This window comes from Maniola jurtina, chromosome 13, assembly GCF_905333055.1.
Source record: "Maniola jurtina chromosome 13, ilManJurt1.1, whole genome shotgun sequence".
Lineage (NCBI taxonomy): Eukaryota > Metazoa > Arthropoda > Insecta > Lepidoptera > Nymphalidae > Maniola > Maniola jurtina.
Window position 1 is genome coordinate 6,716,984 of NC_060041.1, and position 26,422 is coordinate 6,743,405.

Below are 26,422 nucleotides of genomic sequence, written 5' to 3' on the forward strand. Positions count from 1 at the left end.
AAGTAGATGTATATGAAAATTGAAAATGGAGGCAGCAGGAGCATTGGCGAGCTTGGCTCCGTCACCTATCACCGTGCTGGGGCTAATTCCACTCCTGGCTCTCGGCATCACATACTTCAGATACCAGCAATACGACCCAGAGTCATATATAACGGATATTAATACTGTAAGTATAACTAATCATCCTCGTTATTATTACAGCGAATACCTACTTAATTGCAAGACCAAATCAATGTTCCGAGGACCACTCGTTGTAATAGGGTTGTTATTTGCTAATCACAAGTGTAAATTAAAAATTTATAACACCCCCGACGATCCAAAGTATTTGAGTTTTCCAAAACATCATTTTCAAATAAATAATTATGTATTTATGCAACGTCCATCTTGACAGCTTGACATTTGTCAATTGCTAACCTAACGGTTATCTAACCTTCTTTTCTACAAGAAAACTAGAAAAGAGCTGATAACTCTTAAACGGCTGAACCAATTTTTTTGGATTATAGCTAAGAACACTCTCGATCAAGCCACCTTTCAAACAAAAAAAACTAAATTAAAATCGGTTCATTCGTTTAGGCGCTACGATGCCACAGACAGATACACAGATACACACGTCGAACTTATAACACCCCTCTTTTTGGGTCGGGGGTTAAAAACAGCAACTCTTTAGCAAACACACTTGCTTAGTATGGGAGCTTGTTTAAATGTAAAAAGTGATGTGTTACGTCATAAAAATTTCTCGTGCTTTTATTTTAATCGATCGATTGATCGATTTTAATCGATAATTATTAAAATGGTGTTTTACACAGGATGTGGATATCCCGTATTTTATAATATTAATAGTCACTAAGAAATAATTTATTGTGGACACAGACAACATCCCTATAATGTATCAGATCTCTACGTACCTCAGAGTTCAACTACAGGAGTTTGTCCGGCTTATTCAATCGCATTGCAGATTTTGGTACTTATTCAAAAGTTCGAATTAGTTATTTCCGTGGAAGGCAGGTTTTTGCTAAAAAGAATCAGAATTTCAGACATAATTTTGTTTCCTTAATATTTTATAAGCTTTCAACTTTTTCCGCGTATGGGGTTTTAAAAATCCTATGGGAATTCTGGTGTTTAGAAAAAAGCTTAGTACCAGGTGGATGAAGTCGCAAGCATCAGATAGAAAGAGATATTGGTATTCTCTAAGAAGTATAAAAAAGTTTTATTTTTTTAATTACAGATAATGCCGATCTACGACTTCGTGGTAGTCGGGGGAGGTTCTGCCGGCGCAGTAGTAGCTTCGAGGCTCTCCGAGATCGGCAACTGGACCGTACTGTTGCTTGAAGCCGGCCAAGACGAAAACGAGATTTCTGATATTCCAGCCTTAGCAGGTTACACTCAGCTCTCTGAAATGGATTGGAAATTCCAAACGACACCGTCCAAAAACCGTTCCTATTGCCTTGCTATGAATGCCGACCGATGCAATTGGCCTAGAGGCAAAGTACTCGGTGGGTCCAGCGTTCTTAACGCAATGGTGTATGTAAGAGGAAACCGTAATGATTACGATCTGTGGGAAGCACTTGGAAATCCTGGCTGGTCTTATGATCAAGTATTACCCTACTTTTTAAAATCCGAAGATAATCGCAATCCGTATTTAGTAAACACGCCATATCATTCGGAAGGCGGGTATTTGACGGTCCAAGAAGCCCCGTGGCGGACACCGTTAGCCGTAACTTTTTTAAAAGGTGGTATGGAACTGGGTTATGAATTTCGCGATGTAAACGGCGCCAAACAAACAGGTTTTATGCTGACGCAAGCAACGATGCGGCGGGGAAGTAGGTGTAGTACGGCAAAGGCTTTTCTAAGACCAATTCGAAACAGAAATAATTTACACATCGCTCTAGGAGCTCAAGTCACACGTATATTAATCAACAGTGTAAAAAAACAAGCTTATGGCGTCGAGTTCTATCGCAACGGTGAAAGACACAAGGTGAGGATTAAGCGAGAAGTTATCATGTCAGCGGGGGCATTAGCTACTCCTCAGATCATGATGTTGAGTGGAATCGGTCCTGCAGACCATTTACGAGAACATAACATACCGTTAGTCGCTAACCTTAAAGTTGGACATAATTTACAAGATCATGTTGGACTAGGTGGATTAACATTTGTCGTTAACAAGCCAGTAACATTTAAAAAGGACCGTTTTCAATCATTTTCCGTAGCGATGGACTACATTCTTCATGAGAAAGGTCCGCTGACGACACAAGGTGTAGAGGGTTTAGCTTTCGTCAATACAAAATATGCTCCATCATCTGGACAGTGGCCTGATATACAATTCCATTTTGCACCGAGTTCCGTAAACTCAGATGGAGGAGAACAAATACGAAAAATATTGAATTTACGCGATCGAGTCTACAACACCGTTTATAAACCTATAGAGAATGCGGAGACGTGGACAATACTACCATTACTTCTAAGACCGAAAAGCTCCGGGTGGATAAAATTAAAAAGCAGAAATCCATTCCACGCACCATCAATCGAACCAAATTATTTCGCTTACAAAGAGGATATACAAGTGCTAACGGAGGGTATAAGAATTGCCTTTGCTTTATCAAACACGACGGCTTTTCAGAAATATAGATCTCGACCTCATAATATTCCACTGCCTGGTTGTCAACAACATCAATTATTCAGCGATGAATATTGGGAATGTAGCCTTAAGCATTTTACGTTTACAATATATCATCCAACTGGGACTTGCAAGATGGGTCCAAATCATGATCAGGATGCTGTGGTTGATCCTAGATTACGGGTCCACGGAGTGGCGAATCTAAGAGTCGTTGATGCTAGTGTCATGCCCACTATTATAAGTGGAAATCCTAATGCTCCTGTTATTATGATAGCAGAGAAAGCGTCCGATATGATAAAGGAAGATTGGCAGGTGTTATGACAGTGTTTTGTGTGCTTATAGTCATTGGATGCTAAAGAACTATTTATGTAACAAGGTACTTTTAGTTGTTTATTCTTAAAACAATTATCAATAAGTATGTACATAATATTATCATACTCAAAATTGTTAATAAATAAATAAATAGAATAAAAATAGTTTATTACTTTTACTAAATTATCAATTAAGTATTTCAGCAATATACCTGTCATATTAATTACTACATCTTTTCTAAAAACATTATCATCAAAATCGGTGTGGTAATTAGATAAGCTTATTAAAATAATAAATGGTTAGGTATGAGCCAGAATACGCATAAGATAGAGTTACGTAGGAATGCTCATAAAACTGTTTTACAGTAAAGTAAAGCAACAAGTTTAAATCAAAAATAACACCCCCGACAAGTGAAGGTTACAGTAACTAGAAAAGAGCTGATAACTTTCAAACGGCTGAACCGATTTTCTTGGATTATAGCTAAGAACACTTTCAATCAAGCCACCTTTCAAACAAAAAAAACTAAATTAAAATCGGTTCATTAGTTTAGGAGTTACAATGCCACAGACAGATACACACGTCAAACTTATAACACCCCTCTTTTTGGATCGGGGGTTAAAAACAAGAATTTTAGTCAGAAACAAAGTTATTTTTGCAATTTTTCAGATTTTTTCAATAAATAGTTTAAGAGTTAGGGTGTGAGATATGCATCTCGTAATTTTGCCACTTTGCGGCTCAATTTCGTAAATTGAAAAAAAAAAAACTCGTAATGGTTTTAAAATACCTATTCAACGAGTTCACTCACGATTTTTATTTTTCAAAATTTGAAATGCCCTACTCTCTGTAATAATATGTAGCACTAAGAAACTGCACAGCTAGTTTCTGAATAAACTTGCTATTTAACACCGAAGAAGAGACGACGGAGAAACGGACTGGACAAAACTATGGGATCCTTGTTCTACTATGGAACCATCAACAGAATCATCACTAATAATAATGAACTTTCAGCACACTTTCAAAGACTTATACCTAGCTCTATCTTTTATTAATAGTAGCTCAAGCAGAAACTTTTTTTATGACAGCGCCATCTACAGGTGAATAGCACTGCATTGTATTCGTAGTGCAGCAGCGATATAAATGTTACCTCTGATGTCTTTTTAGTATACACACTTCCAACTAGATGGCAATAGATCACTAAAAATCATTCCTTAAATATAATTCCATAGCTTTCTCAGAAAAGGTCAGTTGAAGGAAAATCATTGTCTCTGTGATTGTTTTATGTTTAGGTCACCTAGTCGATCCAATACAATGTTGCTTGGATGAAGGGTCAACTTCTCACGTTTTTCTCCTATCTTAAAACTTCTCCATTAGATTTATAATGTCCCTCCTCCTAAGATTCCCCGTTTGAGTGATTTTGAAATAGTGGTTGGTTTTATAAATACCTGTAACCTTGAATCATCTAGAAATCTGAAATTTTGTACTAATTAAAGAGGAATATAATGTACCTACCTAGATACAGAATGAGGACGGATTTTTCAAAATTCCCACTGGAACGAAGCCGCGGGAAATCGCTAGTTATCAAATACTCCATGCGAAAACAAATTAATGATAATGTAACTAATATCCAAGCGTGCAAAACCGGTCGAGATGCAACGAACTATGCATTTCCTATTACACAATACAATCTAATGAGATCGATGCTTCGAATGTACTAGGTACATGAAAGTACTTACCTAGTTCACCTATGACTTGACTAAGATTTGAGTAAACGTACTAACGATCAAAATTAATAATTCAATCCTATCTGTAATCTGCTTATAAGTTGCTTAGCAACGTTGTATATTTTGACAAACGTATAACACGTACAATACGTAGCTATCGCCAAATTATGTTTTGATAAAAAAATGCAGGCTGCCTCCGCTGCCTCCTGAAAATGAAAGGCGTCGTAAAAAGTCAAAAATGAATTTGGTTTTCCTCTTACGTGATACCTTGGTTAGTAGGTATTTTCAAAGTATAAGGCCTCTTAGATAGGTTTTAGATAAAACTACCGTTTAAAAGAAATGAACGAAAACGTACCTCATACTCCTGACACGCACTTGATTATTTACTTTTAATATGAAACTTACCTAACCACACGGATCTATTACAATATTATACTTTACTATATAAAGTACACCTAAAAGGGCAGAATAAAATTAAAAGTTAAACCATCGTCGCTTGGTCAAACGGTTTCACATCGAGGGCACATAGCGATCACGTAGGCCGAATTATATAATGTACTAACATCATGCTTCGGTTCGGCGATTGTGAACAAAATATTATAAGCAGTATTCCTCTAATTCTATGATGACATACCAGCGACTTGCATAGTGAATAGTAGGCAATCAATTAGGCCGAACCTAACTTAGTTTTCTTACGTCAGTTATATTTTGTTCGTTCATCTAGTACCGTTTTGGAATTATTGAAAGCAAGCTGCTACTTTGTCCGCATAATATCTCTGATTTCAAATCGCAGAAATTCACAGTTTTCGGATTTCTTCCTTTACTTGTGCTATAAGACCTCTACCTACCCGCCGTATTTCATGATTCTAGGTCAACGGGAAGTACCCTATAGGTTTTCTTGAAAGACACGACAGACGGACCAGACGTACATACAGATAGACATACAGACAGACAACAAAGTGATCCCATAAGGGTTCAGTTTTTCTCTTGAGGTACGGAACCCTAAAAACGTTAATAGCTCAAGTCACAAGTTTCAATTTACCAAGTAAATATTCTTGCTCCAGTGAGCCAAATCTAACTTACCTTGTTGAAAATCGATGGATGAAATAGAACTGGATAATCTAGAACAATAAGCTGTATAAACATAATTAACGAGAACGTGAACGTACCTACCTGCAAATTTTACTTTTTTTTTAACTTACTAACCTAACGTGTTATTACAAGTTACCTATTGGTAATTCTGCTTATTATACTTTACATTACATTTACTAAGTATTACCCAGTATTACGTCGCGTCATACAGACCAAATCTAGAGTGTAAATTGTTTATTCACGCAGAACCGATCCACAATATATAACTCGTATCTACGAAAAGTTATATTAGAACTATAAAACTATTGTATGAATGAAGAGAACTATGGCATAAAATGAAATGATATATTTATTTATTTCATGTAGGACAACTGGCACTTGATATGTCAAGGCCACCAAGTTGGAAAGCAGATTCTACAGAAAAGAGCCGGCGAGACACCCAGCAGATAGGTACCTACTCTTCTTAAAAAGTAAAATGTTACTTTATGAATGTATCCAATAATGTATCTCTTACAATACCTTGTGGCTGCTGAATGCAAAGCCGACTTAATTCTAACGTTATTATTAAGAAATTAGTCAATAATTTCCGATTCCGAAAATTCGATTTTCACAAACGATACGTCATTAGATTCGTCTTGATGGGGCCAGTTTCACCTAACTACTTACACACAATGCTTAAAAAAATGGCGGTAATTTTTTAATTTCAGACTAATGCTTGGCTAAGACTTGATTTGCAAAATGAGCAAGTTTGCGAACTGGTCTCATTAAAAATTCTGGATTCAATTCCTCGCATAAATTATGGAGATCCAGGTTGATGGTGAATTGATATTGTAGTTATGACTTTATGATTGAATTCCAAGTCCCAACTCTTCAACTCTGATGATGCCTGCATCATCAGGGTTGAAGGGTTGTATCCTGATACAGCACTGCTAAGTTATACGGATTCAGGAACTGTTGATGATGAATTGATTTTGTAGGTTTAAAAAAATCTTTTTTAAAAACCGACTTCCAAATCAACTACAAAGTAAAAGAATAATTCATGTTTCTACGCGTTTATTGAAGTTGAACGAGCATCACATACTCGCAATCTTTCACTTTGTAAGATTTATGAAAAATTATTTTTGAACAAAGCCAGATTTAAGTTTGTCTTTCCAAGATCTCTAGTAAAGATTTAGTTGAAAGTCACAGGGTTAGTGTAGTGTAGTTTTTTATAGATCCAAATCGAGTATATTGTGACACAATTTTCTCATGACCAAGCTGGAGGTGCACAGTCGACGTGCAAGGCGCGACTAGTCTTGTATAATGACGTAATGTTGCATAACTTTCCATTTCTGGATGAAATCGAGTCCGTTTCCTTACAGCGGCGTATTGATATTGTAAACCAAGCTAAGATTTAGGATAGGGTTGCGTCGAAGTCAGAGAAATATGATTCATTGCATACCGAAAATTACTTTAGGAGTCTCACGTCAAAAAAGGCTTTTTTTTAACAATTTATTAAATACAGGACTTAAATCTGGTTGTTTTAATTGAAAACATGTTTAAAACCCTTATTTTAAGTATCTGTTTAAAACAATGCCAACTGTGAACTGTAGTAATGTCGGGAAAGTGCATATCAGTTACAATTTTTACTAGATGAAAAAGTGTCAATATTTTTTAAATATTTCCTTTACGGGTATAATACCTAATGTAAAACATAAAGGTAAAACACAACTTTTATCACAGTTTGCAAAGTGTACCTTAATAATTATCAAAGGTCTCCACTGTTTCCAGGAATTTCTTTTCGACTTATTTCAATCAACAAAATCCAAAAGTCTATTTCCTAACTACGAGTATAATATTGTGATTCGCGGCGTGGATACAGGGTTTTTTTAAAAATCCCGCGGGAACACATTCGCAGGGGAATTTTCCGAAATAAAGTAACCTATATGTTAATTCAGGGAATGAGCTATCTCCATTCCAAATTCAGCCACATCGGTTGAGTCATTGTAGCATAAAGGAGTAAAAACCATCTTTTTCACGTTTATAATATTAGTAAGATCGGAATCTCAAGGACAAGCTCTAGCAACAAGTAAGTTTTCCAAGTTAAGTTTCATGTTTTAATTATTTAATTAATGCAAAATTGATGGAGATGACAGCCCTAGATTTGACTCAAGTTCCTGTTCGCCACGCCCAGTAAATAGATAGATTTCAACGACAAAGTATTATGTAGTCCACTGCCTTCATTATTATCTGTTTAGGCACGCTAACTGTACAAAAGCACGAAAAGCTTTCTATTATTAATTAATTATATTATAAGCTACTGATTACACGACCGAATTGAAAAAATACAATTAACTTCATCAAAGCTTGGACAGCAAAGATGGCATGTACTCGTCCGCGACGATAATTGCACGTATCTACCAAAAGCAAGAGCGCAATTATTGCAAGCGGCGGTCACGATAATTTAATTTTAAAGACTTTAAGCACGTGCTACTAAAAAGCTTTACCTGTTTACTCTCCGCAACAGATTTTTGTCCCTTGAACAACATTTAAAATACAAAACAGTAATTAACCTGATCTTTATCAGGTTAAGTAGCCATCTCATCAATCATTTGCTTATACAATGCAAAATAACTGTAGTAATTAATTAAACAATTTCATCACAAATCAACGCAGCAAGCAAAAGACTTAATAGATATTGGGAAATTTGGAGAATTTTAGTACAATCTGTGCCAGTAGTGAAGCAATCCGTTGCATTACGTGGGTGTTTACAACATACATATGCACGCGGACATTTGTTTGCCGAAACACGTCACTTTACTAAGCGTGACGGCATACGTTAACATCAAAAGCCTTTTTCGGAGCGAAAATGTAGGTGACTTAGTTCAACATTAAAATAAACCTATTTTTCTATAAACTTTTAAGCCGTACTACCTATTACATATTTCGAATGTATTTTCAGTAAGATTAGATTCGCAGAGACGTAAGCTCTCTTTGCGTGTTTTATCGCCTCGGGGGATGTTTTGAATAGCTGTTTGATCTTATTCCACCCTCTTTTTCTACAGCCACACCGCACATCACCGTAAGCAATTTCACTCTCACCACCTGGAGTTCTTAGAACACTTTGACCAACTGTCGCTGTTCCAGATCTTTATGGAACCAACTAAGGCAGTTGGTTGGCGGTGTTGGAAATGGAACAAAAATAGCAACCAGTGTTAAAATATTTTAATTAACAGTTATTAATGGATACCTACAAGTCCTTAACCATGCCCTTTTTATTTAAAAACGTATAAAATATTTTTTCGATAACCTTTAAAGTGTCGGGAATTGGCTGGATGAGAAAGATGAAGGACGATGAGGTGGAGCCATTCCAAAATGGTCAATGTCCATAATGCACATAAATAGGCTGATGATGACATCCATCCATCCATCCATCCATCAGCCTGTAAGCGTCCACTGCTGGACATAGGCCTTTCCAAGAGCGCGCCACCAAACACGGTCCTCCGCCTTCCTCATCCACCCGCTCCCCGCCACCTTCTTCAGGTCATCGGTCCAGCGGGCTGGAGGTCGTCCCACACTGCGCTTACCGGTGATGATGACAATGGTGTTGAAAATATTTTTCAGATATCGCAATCATAATAAAGTCGGTTATGGCATGGTTGTGCTTAATGTCTTCCGCTAGAATAATATCATTGCTTAAGTAACAACTGTAGAGATGCGCCACTTTCTTTGTTCTGATTAAAAAATCTCCAATCAAGGTCATATTACGAAATTCTTAATCGTGACGTATGTCAGGTTCAACCCTGTTCAAATAAGTCGACCCACAAGTCAACATAAGGCACCTCGTAACACATATTACGATTTGCCTGTAACCCAACAAGCTGTTACAGCATCGGCGCGCGCGCAACGCCAGTCAACCACGCGGAGTCGCGTCGCGCAGTTGCCGCGGGTCGAAATATTCTAAGACTTTTTTTATACCGACTGTTAGTATTTAATCAATAATTCTAGTACTTAAAATACTTATAAAACTGACTAAAATCCATTGATACTAAAAGAAAAAAAAATTGTCAATAATAAACGCTTCCTAAAGTTAATAATAAATAATTCAAAACAATAGTAAACTGATACATTTGGTGTACTAATCCGAATGCAATAAATATCCCATCGAGATAAATAAAATTGTTACATTCAATAGTAAAGATTTATTTTAAAGTTAATAAGAAACGCGAACGTAAATCGAGTTCAAACGATCGTTTAGTTAGTATGATTGTTTTGTGGTGTAATGCAACCTTACCTAATGTAACGTAACTTATGCCAGTCAAGTTATTACATAAATTCTGGATGCAGCACGATGTTGATGTTATGGACGCATTCATATTATTTGTTGGTGTTGTATGGGATATCAAAAAATGTAAACATATTTAAGTTTATTTGTATCAGTAGCTCACGTTTATACAAGCATTTTGAAGACAAAAAATATTGCATAGAACAATTTGGAAAGGTTTAACAATGGCTATCATTTAAATAAACTGTCGTCAACTTTGTGTTGACACGTTCAAACTGACGCCACTATGCACTGCCAGATTAAAATGTATCACAACAAAAAACAAACATAATTATCTCAATTATATTTCTCTCAAACCGCTAATTTAGTACAAAGACCAATCATTACTTTAATCGGTTTAAAGTGTTGTGTAACACGATTTTTGTATCTTTGGTGAAGCGTGTTTTTGCAATTAATGCTTTAACCAAATGCTGATCTTTCTGTAATCAAGCATGACATTTAAGCGATAGTGTACTTTTATATAACTTAGCATTTAGCTATTCCATTTTAGATTTGATGATAAGCCATTTTATTGAAAAAGTAAGTAACTGCTTCTAGCATTGATCATCGAGGTCGTTGAAATAGTATCAATGGGCTTTGATAGCGAAAGATCGTGAGATTAGAGCAACAATGACACATACATATAATGAATGCCATTAATAAAAAAGTGAAGTCTTTGAACCTAATGAGCAGTGTCATTAGTGAGGTTAACATATACAAAAGGAATTCCAATTTAGAAAGGATTTACATTAGTGTTACAGTGACCTAAGTAGAGTTAAGACGAGACAGTTCTGAAAGTGATTGTACATAAGCAGTGTGGCATAGAACTTTCAGCAATGATTGTAAGTATTTCAAGTAACATATAGACTATGTTTTATTATAGGTTTTGATGGCTTATTCCGTTTATCCACCCTAAAACAGACAACCTTGGACGTATATTCGGAAACGTGTGACTGATTATCCAACCCGGATGGCGAATTTGTATATTTATTTTAGTCCTAGGTGGACGTTTACATAAATATTCAAGGGGTACCTAAGGTGGCTGTTTTAGCGTGGATAAACGGAAAAACCCGTTTCGAATTGATCTTTTAAAAGAAAACTCTTGAAGGTCTACAACATTCTTTGTTATTTCGTAATAATTTTATTTATTTCAAATCGTATACATTAGTAACATTAATTAAATTCGAAGATCAATAACCTAACTCATCCCATCACCATACCATTATAGGATTCATTGACATCATAATCGTGAGACAAAAATTGTATGCCAAGGTCGAAAACATAATCAGATGCAATTTTATTTAAAGATATGCAAAGCTTATTTACATCAATCGATTACATAATAATCTTTTAGATTAGACACTCCACGTTATACATATAGCTGAGACTTCTATCATCATCATCATCATCATCAATCGATAGACATCCGCTGCTGAATATAGATCTCTTGCAGGAACTTCCATATGTAATGGTCTTGCGCTGCCCGAATTCAGCGGCTCCCTGCAACTCATTTGATGTGATCGGTCCGACTAGTGGGGGTCCAAAGCTGCGCTTTTCGGTACGAGGTCACCATTCAAGCTCCTTGGTATCCTCACGGCTATCGACTTTTCAAACTATGGGCTCTGCCCATCGTCACTTGTGCTTCGTAAACCGCTGAGCTATGTCGGTTACTCTTGTTCTTCTATGGATCTCCTCACTGATTTGATCACATAGAGAAACTCTAAGCATAGCTCTCTCCATTGCCCGGTGAGTGACTCTGGGCTTTTTTATGAGGCCCATTGTTTTGCGACCATATTGTCTCTGATCCATATGTCAACAACCGCTGCAGAAGACTTTGGTTTTTAAGCATTGAAAATTTTTTGACGGAAAGACATCACGAAGCTTGTCTCGCGATTTCTATGGGTGCATAGCACTCGCGCACTGAGGGTCCCGTACTTAGGTATTTTTTTTGACATTTTGCACGATAAATCAAGAACTATTATGGATAAAAAAAAAAAAAAACTGCTTTAGAATGTAGAGGTAAAGCCCTTTTATGAAAGGATATAACTATTCCAAATGGGGTATCATATTACGTGATACCCCACTTGGTAAAGTTATTACTTACTTTAAAAATTGAAACACATTTTTTTTTTTTTGTGATGTAACCACAAATTCACGGTTTTCAGATTTTTCCTTTACTTGTGCTATAATACCTACCTACCAAATTTTATGATTCTAGGTCAACGGGAAGTACCCAGGTTTTCTTGACAGACACGACAGACGGACAGACAGACAACAAAGGGATCATATAAGGGTTCCATTTTTCCTATTGAGGTACGGAACCCTAAAAAGACTATCTTTTGCATATTAGTAGAATTTGTAACCTAGAATATACTGTTATTCAAATTTTTTAGGCTTTTTTCTTTCCTGTTAGTTTTCGTAATAAACAAACTTTAATTGCGACATTGGTTATACGAAACTATTATGCAAATATTTTTATTCGATAGAGTTGCATCAGTATTCAGAGGAGTGTCCCTTTTCGTAAATTATTAAAAAAATAAAAATAAAAATTATTAAAATGATAATATTACTTCAAGTTCTCTTATTTATGAGATGTTAGCGTTTTAAAAGATTTGTAAGTTAATCTTTGAGCGAGTATGAGTTTGATTGTTTAATTTTGAAATGCGAATCAAGTTTGTAAGGAAAATGCTGTGGAGCGCGCTAAGGTTACTTAATGCATAACTAACACTATGTTTCATAATGTAACATAATGTTTCTAAACCTAGACTTTGGTTAATTTTTTAAAGTAATTCCTAAAATTGTTTCGTATCAGAAGCAGGAAATGAATTATACTTATTTCAATAAAATCATTTAATTCCACGGTACGACAGAGAAAGATAAAAGAAAAAGTAAAGACCGTATCCGAATTTTCTGGAAATGGCCTAAAGCCATCAAAGGCTTGGGCAAAAAGACATCAACTATGATCAGTAAACAGTTCATACTAATATTATAGATGCAAAAGTGTGTTTGTCTGTCTGCTAGCTTTTCACAGCCAGTCCGTTAACGTAATTCGACGATGTTTGGGTACAGAGATAGCTTGCATCCAGAGGAAGGACTGAGACTATTTTTTGTACCGGAAAATTTATGGTGTTTCCACGGGATTCTTACAAAACCTAAGTCCACGTGGACAAGTCGCGGGTATCATCTATTTGGTTCAGAGATAGCTGGCATCCCGTATACATAGCTATATAGGGATAAGCTACTTTTCATCAACGATAACCGAGAATTTCCCTTGGGATTTTTAAAAACGTAAATCTACGCGGACCAAGTCTTGAGCATCATCTAGTAATAAGTAATGTATTTAGTATATTATGATTGATGAATGATTCTGTAACCAAAAAAGTTGGTTAAACCTGAGTCCTAACATAAAACACAATATATTGTCATCTGTTGGCATCTCTCTATGTGAAAAGATTTATATTATCAGGACTGAGTACTGCATTTCACCACAATAGTAAACGACCACAAAGTTCCAGAAACATCCCACCAACCATTACATAAGATAATGGGTAAGGGAAGTAATGTCTTTACGCAATTGTGACATAAACCTTTGCGCAGCTTCAACAACGAGATTGTAACAGTGAATGTGAGTTTGTAGTACCTACTTGTGGGTAGGTTAGGTTAAATAAAACTGCCATAGCCCTTCCAGGTTGGCTCGCTTCCGTCTTAGACTGCATCATCACTTATCACCAGGTGAGATTGCAGTCAAGGGCTAGCTTGTATCCAGCCAGCCATATTGTTATATACCAGCTTTTGCCTGCTGCTTTGTCCGCGGTAAATTAGTAATACATAGCCTATGTTACTTCTGGATAAAGTAGCTTTTTACAAGTCTATCAATAAAAAATGCAGCATCAAATGCATTGCTAGTGAGCCCCACATAATATCTGCTCTTGAGAGGAATGCGTAATCACATTTTTACTAGCGGAAAAAAAGGTACCTAGGTACTCTAAAATTTTGACTCTACTGAGAGTCTAGAGATAAATCATTTTCGTCATCATAAGATACGTTTAAAGCGTATTGGATAATAATTTGACAGGTTAAATAAACAGGCGGAAGTCAATCGAGTACAAATTCTAACGAGATCAAGCAAACACTGACATGTTACTCAACTATGGAGATGATTTAAAAGAAAAAAAATCGTTAAGTGAACCGTCACGGTAGCACCAGTCAGTACAAATTGAATAGCTTTGAAGCCTTTCGTCGCGTCTTTGGCTTGCGACTCGATATAACTTTCGACGAAATCATATTATATTATATTTTAAAAGTAAGGCTTATAGGCAGTAATTTTCTAGAACATTAATACAGTCAAGTTTACTTCAATATTTTTTGTAATAAATTATCATCATCATCATAATCAACTGATAGACTCCACACATGGACATAGTTATCTTGACGGTGCTTTCACACACAATACGGTCTTGAGCCGCCTGAATCCAACAGCTGCCTCGGCTCGACTCGTTTGATATCATCTGTCCACCTAGTGGGGGGCTTCCAACGCTGCGCTTTTCAAAGGTCACTTTGGGACCCCAACGTCTATCGGTTTTTCGAACTATGCGCCCTGCTTATTGTCATTTTCGCCTCGCAATCCGTTAAGCTATGTCGTTTTCTTCGGTTCTCATACGGATCTCATAGTTAAATAATGAATATACAAAATGAAAACACGGAAAAAGAAAAAATGATATCGAATAACTCCAATGAAAAGTGAATCCAATTAGATGACGTAATTGTAATAAAAAAAGTAATTGATTAAAGTAATGATTGGCTTCTGTAGGCTTCGGATTATGCGGACGTTACTGTCGTTTTACTGTCAAAATCATTATAGATATTTTAAAGTATAAGATGCATTTTCCGTTGAAGATAAGACAAGGCAGATCACACCGATTAGAAAAATTTTCAAAAGAAAAATAAAACCGACTTCAAAAACCAAAAACACTAAAAAGTAGAAAATAATTTTTGTTTAGCTACACATGTAATGTACCTAGGTATGAAGTCGAGCGAGCATATTAAAACAAAATTAGAAATCCAAGAGTGAAGCTCGCCCGACTTCATACCTAGGTACATTACATGTGTAGCTAAACAACAATTATTTTCTACTTTTTAGTGTTTTTGGTTGTGAAGTCGAGCGAGCATATTAAAACAAAATTAGAAATCCAAGAGTGAAGCTCGCCCGACTTCATACCTAGGTACATTACATGTGTAGCTAAACAAAAATTATTTTCTACTTTTTAGTGTTTTTGGTTTTTGAAGTCGGTTTTATTTTTCTTTTGAAAATTTTTTATTTCACAATTTTTAGTGGCCCCACTGTACTATAATATGCTATGCCCAGTTAAAACCCTACTGTTTACTAAGCTATTACAGTGATCGCGAGCAATTTGCTCTTATCCATTGAGGAGTTCTGTTCTCCATCTCCGAAGATATTCATCAGATCTTCACCAAATTTATATGGGACCACCTGCACAGTATACCCTTTCAAACAAAAAAAAATTTCCAAATCGGTCCAGGGGTCTTTGAGTAATCGGGGAACATACATAAAAAATATAAAAAAAAAATATAAAAAAAAAGATCCCGACGAATTGAGAACCTCCTCCTTTTTTGGAAGTCGGTTAAAAACAGGCGATTATGTTATGAGTAAATTCTAACGATGTAAAATGTAATACCTACTTATATAAACCAGGAACATATTATTACAGAGATTTCTTTTTAATACAATTAATGTTACGGTTCGAACGATAAAGTTACTCAGCGCCGCCTTGACTTGGTCAAGGTTAAACTATTTCATTTATGAAAACGTTCACTCAAATTTTAAAGTGTAAATAATTATTATTATAACTTCAAAAGCTAATAATAATTATTATTATAGCCAGATCCTATTGTAGTAATTTTTTGCTTACCAGCATGAGCTAGTAAATTGTTTCCTGAAATGGCAGAATCGAATGCCTCCTGTCTTAGCGGTCATTAGACGTTACATCACGTCATGTTGCGAAGCAAATTTTTTTTTCAAAAAAAGAACTAGCCTTCAAGGCTAAATCTAGATTGTAGGTAATAGCGTTACATCTTAAGAATTAATGAATGTTTTAAAGAAACTTGCTGCAAAAATTTAAAAAGTATTGGAGACTTAATTCGAATACTTAAAGAATTTGGAAGCAATAATCTTGCTCAATGAGGCGTACATAAAGGCTCTAAACATGTAGTTAACTGAAAAAACTGAACTTTCTTCTTCATAATAATATTATGTAGATAATGTAAGCGTGTAATGAAATCTATCACAAAAGAATACATATAGGTAGGTCTTTCACCCAAGATGTACGTATTTTATTAAACGCTAGTTGACTTCCAACTTATTAAAATTAATTAAATATATTGTTGAATAGTTCGACCTACCCCAATTCAAAAGTTATATAAGCTGAAGGTCGTCTGGCATTTCATCCACCGGGAAGCGGTTTCTTACGCAAGAATGAAAGTAATATTCGGTTTCGGCCTTCACCCGATGTAGCCGACATAATATGTATGTGCAACGAAAACTTGGTCGCTTAAGCAGCGTAGTCGCATACGCGACCAAGTACTTTAAAAAAAATGATAGATTCCTAATAGCAATAATATATAAAAATATAGAGTTATCTCTCCTGGTAATTAAGTGTTCTTTTTTAGTTGTTTTTGCAATATGTTCCAAAATTACATTCGAGCTATTTGAAAGAAAAATTCTGCAAACGCAAAAGCAAAAGAACCTGATGATGAATTTGAAGAACCACGCAAATCTGTCCATTGTTTACAAGTACTTAGGTACTATTGTATGACTTTAATTGATAGAATGCAAGATAATTGTAAAATCAAGCTTCGTGGAGGTATGCATGTGGGTAAAAGTTATCATATTGTATCGACCAAAAAAACACGTATTCGTTCTCATGTGACAGCATAATCGAAAGTTCGAGTAACGACCTTCACCTAATGCCTCAGTTTTATCAATTTGGATCGCTTGTTATATAACATTTGTTTACCAATAAATTGAAGCAGACCTACGCAACAAATATTTGTAACTGGTCAAACATGTAGAAAGAAATCATTTTGATAGTTTGACGACCGAAATTAATAATTACCAAAATTGCCACAATACCTGTCGATAATATAATCTACGCAAGTGGCAAAGTTATTTATAGAAAAAAACAACGTTGCTAATAAAATAGTAATTATTTAATTTTCAGGCAAACAAACCCAAAGTTACAGATAAATAAACATCTACAGAATTACATAAACAAATATATAAAAAAGACAAAAAGAACATTAGTAAGTTAAAACAAAATTAAAATCACAGAATATTTAATTATTTAAAAAAAAACGTAAATTATGAATTATAAAGTAACATATCAACAGATTACAGCCGGTGTTAGAGTTGAAGTTAAAATTATGTACTTTGTTGTATTTTATTTTTATTATTGCATGAATAATAAAGGTTCCGTAAGGCCGTAAGGTTATCGGAACAAAAAGATTGACCAATATTGGAAGAATAAGTACGAGAGCCTAGTAGAGTTACTTACCAAAAAGCACCATTGCTCTATATTTTTCATAATAGACTATTACTGAATGATGATTCTGTATCTAATCGCAAGCCAATCAGGCGTAACATTACGTCAAAACTTGCTGGCTTTGCGACCTCAATCTTGGAATTAATAAAAAGAACCTTCATTTAAAATCGGTGTCGGTCTGATATGCCTAGAATAAATTTACTACGTACTTTGAATTTTTTTTTATAATCGCTTATAATTTCCTACTGAAAAACATGTATATTATGTATATTGTATAATGTATAACATAATATTATGCAGAATATTAAAAAAATCTACTTATTAAACAATGTTAATACTTTCACTGTCAAGTAGTTCAATGTCAGGTCAGACGATGCCGTGGGCGTTTTCCAAAGATTTCTTCACAAAGTGGATTATCAAGGAAATCGTCATAGTGTTAAGTGAATTTAATTATATCATAGTCTTAAGTCACGGAATAAGATTTAGGCCCGAAGCATACAAATGGAGTAGAGTGGAGTCTAGTCTTTTTGATAGCTAACTAAAACCACACCTGTGCATGCGCAAGAAACGCCACACAACGCGAATCATTGTGAACATGTAAACATTTCCACAAGTGGTTTGCGAGCGGTTCCCGTACATGTTATACAAGTCAGCCGATCAAACATGTTCGTAATTTTTTAGAAGTGAGTATAAACGGCATACGGTAGGTGTTCGATGCGCGTTATTTGCACGGTTTGTGCGCGTGCGCGGGATCCACCTTTTTGACATAAATTTTATACTGAAAACAAAACAAAACGAGGAGCTTGCCGCGCAACGTCACCACCAATATACCAAAGTAAAAGGCGTTCGAGTTATTATCAAGAGAGACACCGTGCCGCGACTCTGGTAGTGTGCATTGCGCCTTGAAGCTGCCAACAGAGCCTACAATGAATTACCAAAACCAGCGTCACGCTCTAGTTATGTCAACCAACAACACACAATGCTTAAGATTACTCTAATGTTTTGAGTAATTTACTTCTAACCTCCATTTTTTATAGAGCAGCTTTAACATTTCCTAAATAACATTACAAATAAACAAGGTTCTAGAATTTAACTATAAATTAAATATTCATAACACCCCAGACAAGTGAAGAAAAGAGCTGATAACTTCTTAGATTATACCTAAGAACACTCTCGATCAAGCCACCTTTCAAACAAAAAAAACTAAATTAAAATCGGTTCATTAGTTTAGGAGCTACGATGCCACAGACAGATACACAGATACACACGTCAAACTTATAACACCCCTCTTTTTGGGTCGGGGGTTAAAAAACTACGGACTACTTTAAGGCCCGGTATCCAAAGCAAACATAAGCTCAGATATTTGTTTATCAGATTTATGGCGGCCTCCCTGGCGCAGTGTAAGCGCTGTGTTCTTATTAGTGGGAATTTCGTAATTTCTAAACTGGTCCAGTCTGGTCTGGGAGGCTTTGGCTGTGGCTAGTTACCATCTTACCGGCAAAGCCGTGCCGCCAAGCGATTTAACGTTTCAGTGCGATGCCATGTAGAAACCAAAGGATTATGGGTTTAATAACTGCCATACCCTTTCCTGGTTAGTCCGCTTTCATCACTTACCACCAAGTGAGATTGCAATCAAGCGCTAACTTGTGTGTGAATAAAAATAAAATAAAAGAAAAGTCAGATTATTGATGGACAACTTGAAAAAATTATCACGCCATCTATTAATAACCTGACTGATCTGTTTAAGACAAGTCGATATCCATCACAGATTGACGTATTCGTCAATCTGTGATGGATGCCGGCCTGACCTAAAATTACTATCTAAAATTACTAGTAGATACTCTGATATAAAGTCAGCGAATAGGTACCATTACTTTCGCGAGTCTAGAATTAGATCATATCTTCCGTATAAATAGGAAATAGCTATTCGCTCTATCCCGCTCTTATCTCTTTGTAGTATGCATAAATCTGTCTCAGTTGTTCATTACTGGCCTGATAATTCATAGACTTGGGAATTACATAAAACTCATTGTGGTATTATACCTACTCTACTTTCTACAATGTACCATAAATTATTCTTATACTTAAAAGTCATTATTGCAAAACATTATTTTATCATGTAAGAATTTTCCCTCACCACAATCACCCGTTCATCTTGACGCTTTGTAACTTCTAATTATTACCTGCAAATAAAAGATTTTTATAAAGCTTACATAATAATACTAGATAAATAAAAATCATTAATTCGACCGAGATCATATTTTTGTTAGTAATGACACTCACCTCAAAACAAATCTTTAAAATGTCTTAAAACTATAAGCCCTAATTCACACGAGCGTTATAAAAGCGTTTTGAATGACTAACATTAACGTAAAACTTAAACCGCTCGGTTTCTAAAACTTGTAGGTTTTTGATATAAGCGTGACCCCACTAAGAAAGTATTTGCAGAAAATGCACTCGAGTGAAGCCGTCAACTACGAGTAATTCGATAAAAAGGATAAATCTATACTCTATACTAATAAATAAAATTGGAGTGTCTGTCTGTAATTTCGAAATAACTACCGCATATTAAGGTCATATGGTTATTTGAACGATACCATAACTGAATCACACGTTTTTAAAATTTTTGTCTGTCTGTCTGTCTGTCTGTTTGAAAAGGCTAATCTTCGGGACGGCTGAACTGATTTTGACGGGATTTTCACAGACAAGTAGAGAATTGACCAGGGAGTAACATAGGCTACTTTTTTAACCGACTTTCAAAAAGGGAGTTGTGTTTTTCTACCTATGTACACCGAAATATCCGACATTTCTGAACCGATTTGCGTCCTTTCTTTTTTAATCGATAGAGGAACTTTGCGACATTGTTTCATTAAAAATTTGGATTCCAACTCTTCAATCCTGATGCTGCAGGGGATCTGACCAATCCACGCGGGCGAAGCTGCGGGCATCAGCTAGTACTCTATAATTTTCATACTAACTATATTTACGTAAAAACGACTCTAAGGAAATACTAAGACTATATAGCAGTAGATTATGTTCGAGTCTAACTATTGTACTACTATCTGTTTTACCCACAATTTTGCAAAGTAAGTAAATAAGATTATGATTAACTACATATTTGTAAATGTATCTTTACAGGTGCAAGATTCGCAACACCATATCGCAAGACGCAACTGTGACTATTAACATGTCGCAGCGTCTTTCGTCACCGTTCTCAACCAAGAAAACTATGCGCAGAAGCAAACCTCCAGATAGGAACGATATTCGAAACGTAACCCAAGGAGTTCAAAGTGCTATAAACACTAATAAAAGAAAAAAGATATAATCATAACTATAATAAAAGAGAGCAATATAAAACAAGAGAAAACAAAGAAGAAGAAGAAGAAGGTAGACCTGAAAACATTGAAATAATTGCTTTAGATACTGTAAGAAAATAAATCTAAGTTATAGATTATTGGTCAGAAGAAAAGGAGGTCAAAATCTATAAAAAATAAACAAATACTAATCAAGTTATTTAAGTTACTAACCCGAAGAGGCAGAGTTTCTGGCTAATAAAATGGGTATCCAAGTTCTATTAGCGTCAACGGCTCTTAAAACGGTTAGCGTAACTGGCCTATGGCTAATACCACTTTTATTAGGAGCATTTACATATCACAATTATTATTCATATGACCCCGAAGCCAAAGTATTAGACAAGGAACCTAAAAAGGAATATGACTTTATAGTAATTGGAGGAGGATCAGCGGGTGCGGTAGTCGCAAACCGTTTGACAGAAGTTAAGAATTGGAATTTACTTTTGTTGGAAAGTGGTACGTATTTTCTATTATTATTAACACTAGCTGAGTAGTTATAGCACAACATAAATTCTTCATATTTATCATAAGTGGCACTAGTTATCCTTCACGTAATAAATACGTATGAATTTCATTTAAATTTATTTGTGGGGACGCCTTATAGAGGGAAACTATTTAGACGTATCGGTCTGAGCTGTATGTTGATGTTAGTCAGTCAATTTCTTTTTATATTTAATGTAAATACATAAATATTTATTTCAAAAAATATTTATCAATAAATCTAAAAGTATTAACATATTCATTGTTATTTACTCGTTTTTTAGGGTTCCGTACCTCAAAAGGAAAAACGGAACCCTTATAGGATCACTTCGTTGTCTGTCTGTCTGTCCGTCGTGTCTGTCAAGAAACCTATAGGGTACTTCCCGTTGACCTAGAATCATGAAATTTGGCAGGTAGGTAGGTATTATAGCACAAGTACAGGAATAAATCTGCAAAACTCGAATTTGTGGTTACATCATTTAAAAAAAAAATTAAAACGTGTTTCCATTTTCAAAGTAAGATAACTAAACCAAGTGGGGTATTATATAAAAGGGCTTAACCTATACATTCTAAAACAGATTTTAATTTTTTTTATGCACGATAGTTTTTGATATATCGTGCAAAATGTCGGAAAAAATAGCCGAGTACGAAACCCTCGGTGCGCGAGTCTGACTCGCACTTGGCCGGTTTTTTTCTTAAATCAAAAAAATTTGTAAATATAAATAACTAGATCAAAATTTTATCAAAAATGTTTCAGGACCTGACGAAAACGAGATCACAGATGTCCCTTCGCTAGCAGGCTATCTACAGTTAACGAAGCTGGATTGGCAATACAAGACCGAGCCCACCGCATTCGCCTGCTTAGGTTTCAAAAAACACAGGTGCAATTGGCCGAGGGGCAAGGTAATATAACGTGATTTATATCAAGGAGTAAGGTATATGATATAATAGGAGGAGTATAATATCTGTATTTGATAGCCTAGTTACAATGTCAGCCTTGTGGTTAAGACGTAGGCCTTCGGGAGGTCGGGGGTTCGTTTCCGGACCTCTAACTTTTCGGAGTTTTTAATGTTGAAGCAAAACATCGTTACCAAACCTGCATGCTTGAGTGTTTTCCACAAAATTAATTAAATATACCTTCGCCTGATTAATAATGATGTTTCTTTCGCAGGTTCTCGGCGGGTCTAGTGTTTTAAATTATATGATTTATGTCAGAGGAAATCGCTACGACTTCGACCAGTGGGAATCCTTCGGTAATCCGGGATGGGCATATCGAGATGTACTCAAATATTTTATCAAATCAGAAGACAACAGAAATCCCTATTTAGCAAAAAGTAAATACCATGGCCAGGGAGGGTTTTTAACCGTTCAAGAAGCTCCGTGGAGAACACCCTTAGTAGCAGCCTTTGTTGAATCGGGTGTTGAAATTGGATATGAAAATAGAGATATTAACGGAGAATATCAAACAGGTTTTATGATAGCACAAGGTACTATAAGACGAGGTTCAAGATGCAGCACAGCAAAAGCGTTTTTAAGACCAGTAAGGACCCGACGGAATCTCGATGTATCCCTTCATTCTCATGTAACGAGAATCTTAATTAATCCTGTAACAATGAAAGCGTACGGTGTTGAATTTGTAAAACATGGTATCAAAAAAATTGTGTACGCGAGAAAAGAAGTTATATTATCTGCTGGTGCAATTAATAGCCCACAGATACTCATGTTATCCGGAGTGGGACCAAAAAACCATTTAAAAGATGTCGGTATACGAGTTTTGAAAGATTTACCAGTAGGAGAGAATTTGCAAGACCATGTAGGTGTCGGAGGTTTGACATTTCTAGTCGATAAACCAGTTGCTCTTGTCCAAAATCGCTTGCAGGCTTTCCCGGTTACAATGAACTATGTAGTTAATGAAAGAGGGCCTATGACAGTTTTAGGTGGACTAGAGGGCGTTGCGTTTGTAAACACTAAATATGCAAATAGTTCAGGCTTATGGCCTGATATTCAGTTTCATATGGCTCCAGCCTCATTTTCATCAGACAATGGGCAAATTGTAAGAAAAATATTAGGTCTGTCCGATGAAATATACGACACGGTATACAAACCCATAGCGAATAAAGATGCTTGGACTATAATGCCTCTTTTATTACGCCCAAATACTAGAGGTTATGTTAGGTTAAAGAGTTCAAATCCATTTGACTATCCCATAATGAATCCACGGTATCATGAAGATCGTTTGGATGTAAATCGTCTCATCGAAGGTATCAAAATAGCTTTGAAAGTAGCTAATGCATCTCCTTTTAAACAATTCGGTTCCAGATTGTACATGAAACCACTTCCTAACTGCAAGCATTTTAAATTTATGTCAGATGAGTATATTGAGTGTCAAGTGAGGGCAATAAGCATGACAATATACCATCAATGCGGAACAGCAAAAATGGGACCATCTTGGGATCCAGAAGCAGTTGTTGACCCGAGATTACGCGTGCATGGCGTTGAAGGACTTAGAGTTATAGATGCTAGTATAATGCCAACTATTGTAAGCGGTAATACTAATGCAGCAGTTATAATGATTGGGGAAAAGGGATCCGACTTAATAAAAGATGATTGGTTGCAACGAAAAAGGTGACGAAGGCGAAATGGAATAGTCTGTAAATATTGTAGCTGTAATTAAATAATAAAAGTTAATTGTTACCGAAGACCAAAACACTATAGAAATGTAAAAATGTGTATATGTATTTTTAAAGTTAAAATAGGTTATAATTTAAGATTTAAGTACATCGAAAAGATAGTGCGGTATTATACATGTTGCAACGAAAAAAAACATATTTTTTCCAAAGGAATAATTTTAAAAATAATTTTTTCGTTAGGTATGTTCAAATATATTGTTTTTGCCAACATAATCCATACTAATATTATAAATGCGAAAGTGTCTGTCTGTCTGTCTGCTACCTTTTCACGGCCCAACAGTTTAACCGATTCTGACGAAATTTAGTACACGGTTAGCTTATATCCCGGGGACGGACATAGGCTACTTTTATCTCGGAAAATCAAAGAGTTCCCACGGGATTCCTAAAAACCCATCCGCTTAAGCGATTTGTATGAAATTTGGTACCGAGGTAGCTTGCGTCCCTGTAATTGACATAGGCAACTTTTTATCCCGGAAAATCCAACAGTTCCCACGGGATCTTTTAAAATCTAAATCCATGCGGATGTAGTCGCGGGCATCCTCTAGTTCTTCATAAACCATGTTTTTTTTAAGTGTTTGACATAATAATATTATATTGTACATAAATTATTATATTCAATATAGTGTTAAAATGTTATTTAATTATAATTTTGTTAAATATGTGTGTGCCATAAATGTAAAATATTTATTTTTTTTACAAAAAAGCTTACTTGTTATCCCTTCAAATTATTTTAATGATTGCCCATGTAATTAATTTTAGGTTGTGTTGACTTCTTTTTCTTTGCCACATATTATGGATCTTTAATAAATAATAAATATAATACCAAAATTGAAACTTAAAACTTTAGAGCTCTATTTTTTAACATATTATGCTATTTTATGTTCTATATTTTTACAAATACAATCAATTTAACAATGATAAATTTAAATAGCAATGTAAATTTAAATGAGACCAATAAAACGTTATACGTGTTAATTGTTGTGAATATAAAAATAGGTTAAGATTTCGTGCTAATTTAAATGTTTAATGATATGTTGTAAATCAATAAATGATAGTCATTGTTTTATAACTTCATTTATTACCTGTGTAATGTCCTACTAATATTACAATCGCGAAAGTTTGTATATGTATGGATGGATGTACGGATGTTTGTTACTCTTTCACGCAAAAACTACTGGACGGATTTGGCTGGGAATGGAGATAGAGTATATCGTGTTAACACGATTATCCCGGAAAATTCATGGATTTTTAAATACCTATATCCACGGGAACGAAGTTGCGGACATCAGCTAGTAGCTAATAAACTGGTTTTGCCCGAGTGTGTTGTTGGGATAGTTCTGTCTCTGCTAATTAAGCTAAGTAGATAATGATAAACCTATTCTATTAGAGAGATACCCACATACATAATATCTATCCCTATGCATCCTTCTGTGGATAGAAAATATATCAATATAAGTTGCATAATATATTGTTTAATTGGTTTCTACAATAATGATAAACTATTCTTATTCTTTTTCAATTCACTTAGCATACTGTGACTTTATTTGTATTGCCATTTCCACGGGATTTTAAAAAACGAAATCTACGTGGACGAAGACGCAAGTATCATCTATCTGATATAGAGATGGCTTGCTTATATTCCAGACTATATCTACCAGTTTTTATCTCGAAAAATCGAGAGTATTCCCACAGGATTTAAAAAAAACCTCGCACCACACAAATATCCACGCATACGAAGTTGCGGGCTTCATCTAGTAATTCGAAAAATAAGTAACAGCCCGCAATGCCACCAGTAGATGTTGCGCCTGTTAAAATTATATCAGCAAAAATACAGTTAAACAAGTTAGTTGCTTTAGAATTTTCAAAAGAAGAGAACAACTGATCGTCACATTAAAGGAATAGGAAAATTGTTGGTCAATTTTCCTATAGTAGATAGTTAGTGTTGAGACTTGAGACTGAGTTAGGCCTCATTTACACGAGAGAAAGAGATTCCGTAAAACGTGATCTGTTTTTCAAGTTTTTGTTCAATAACACATTTTGTAGAACCTACATTCAAAATGAATCAGAATTGATAATGACGATTGTTCCCCCTTACCCTTCAATAGACAACGCAAAATGCAGCGGTTCGGAATTATACTTGAGCCAAATTGGGAAAGGAATAAATGTATCCCTATCTTACGCTATGATGGAATCGGCGGCCGCATCTACCAATTAGTAACCTAAGATTTAACGGATATTATATCAAGACAAATCGTAAAATTTTATAGCACATAATGATAAAGCAAGGCAAAATACCAT

The 26,422-nt window shown here is 35.3% G+C and overlaps 3 protein-coding genes across 3 annotated transcripts in view; 2 read left to right on the forward strand and 1 right to left on the reverse strand.

The window, feature by feature from the left end:
• Positions 1-26,422, reverse strand: part of LOC123871441 (flotillin-2) — a 229,410-nt gene that overhangs the window by 100,968 nt on the left and 102,020 nt on the right. The gene's annotated exons all lie outside the window — the stretch shown is intronic.
• Positions 25-3,090, forward strand: LOC123871434 (glucose dehydrogenase [FAD, quinone]-like). The gene is made up of 2 exons (XM_045915241.1): positions 25-166; positions 1,226-3,090. Exons 1-2 carry the CDS (start codon positions 26-28, stop codon positions 2,933-2,935), a joined length of 1,851 nt encoding a protein of 616 aa, XP_045771197.1. The 5' UTR covers position 25; the 3' UTR covers positions 2,936-3,090.
• On the forward strand, positions 9,772-24,447 carry LOC123871433 (glucose dehydrogenase [FAD, quinone]). Its single transcript, XM_045915240.1, has 4 exons — positions 9,772-10,884; positions 20,740-21,410; positions 22,192-22,337; positions 22,606-24,447. Exons 2-4 carry the CDS (start codon positions 21,158-21,160, stop codon positions 24,061-24,063), a joined length of 1,857 nt encoding a protein of 618 aa, XP_045771196.1. The 5' UTR covers positions 9,772-10,884; positions 20,740-21,157; the 3' UTR covers positions 24,064-24,447.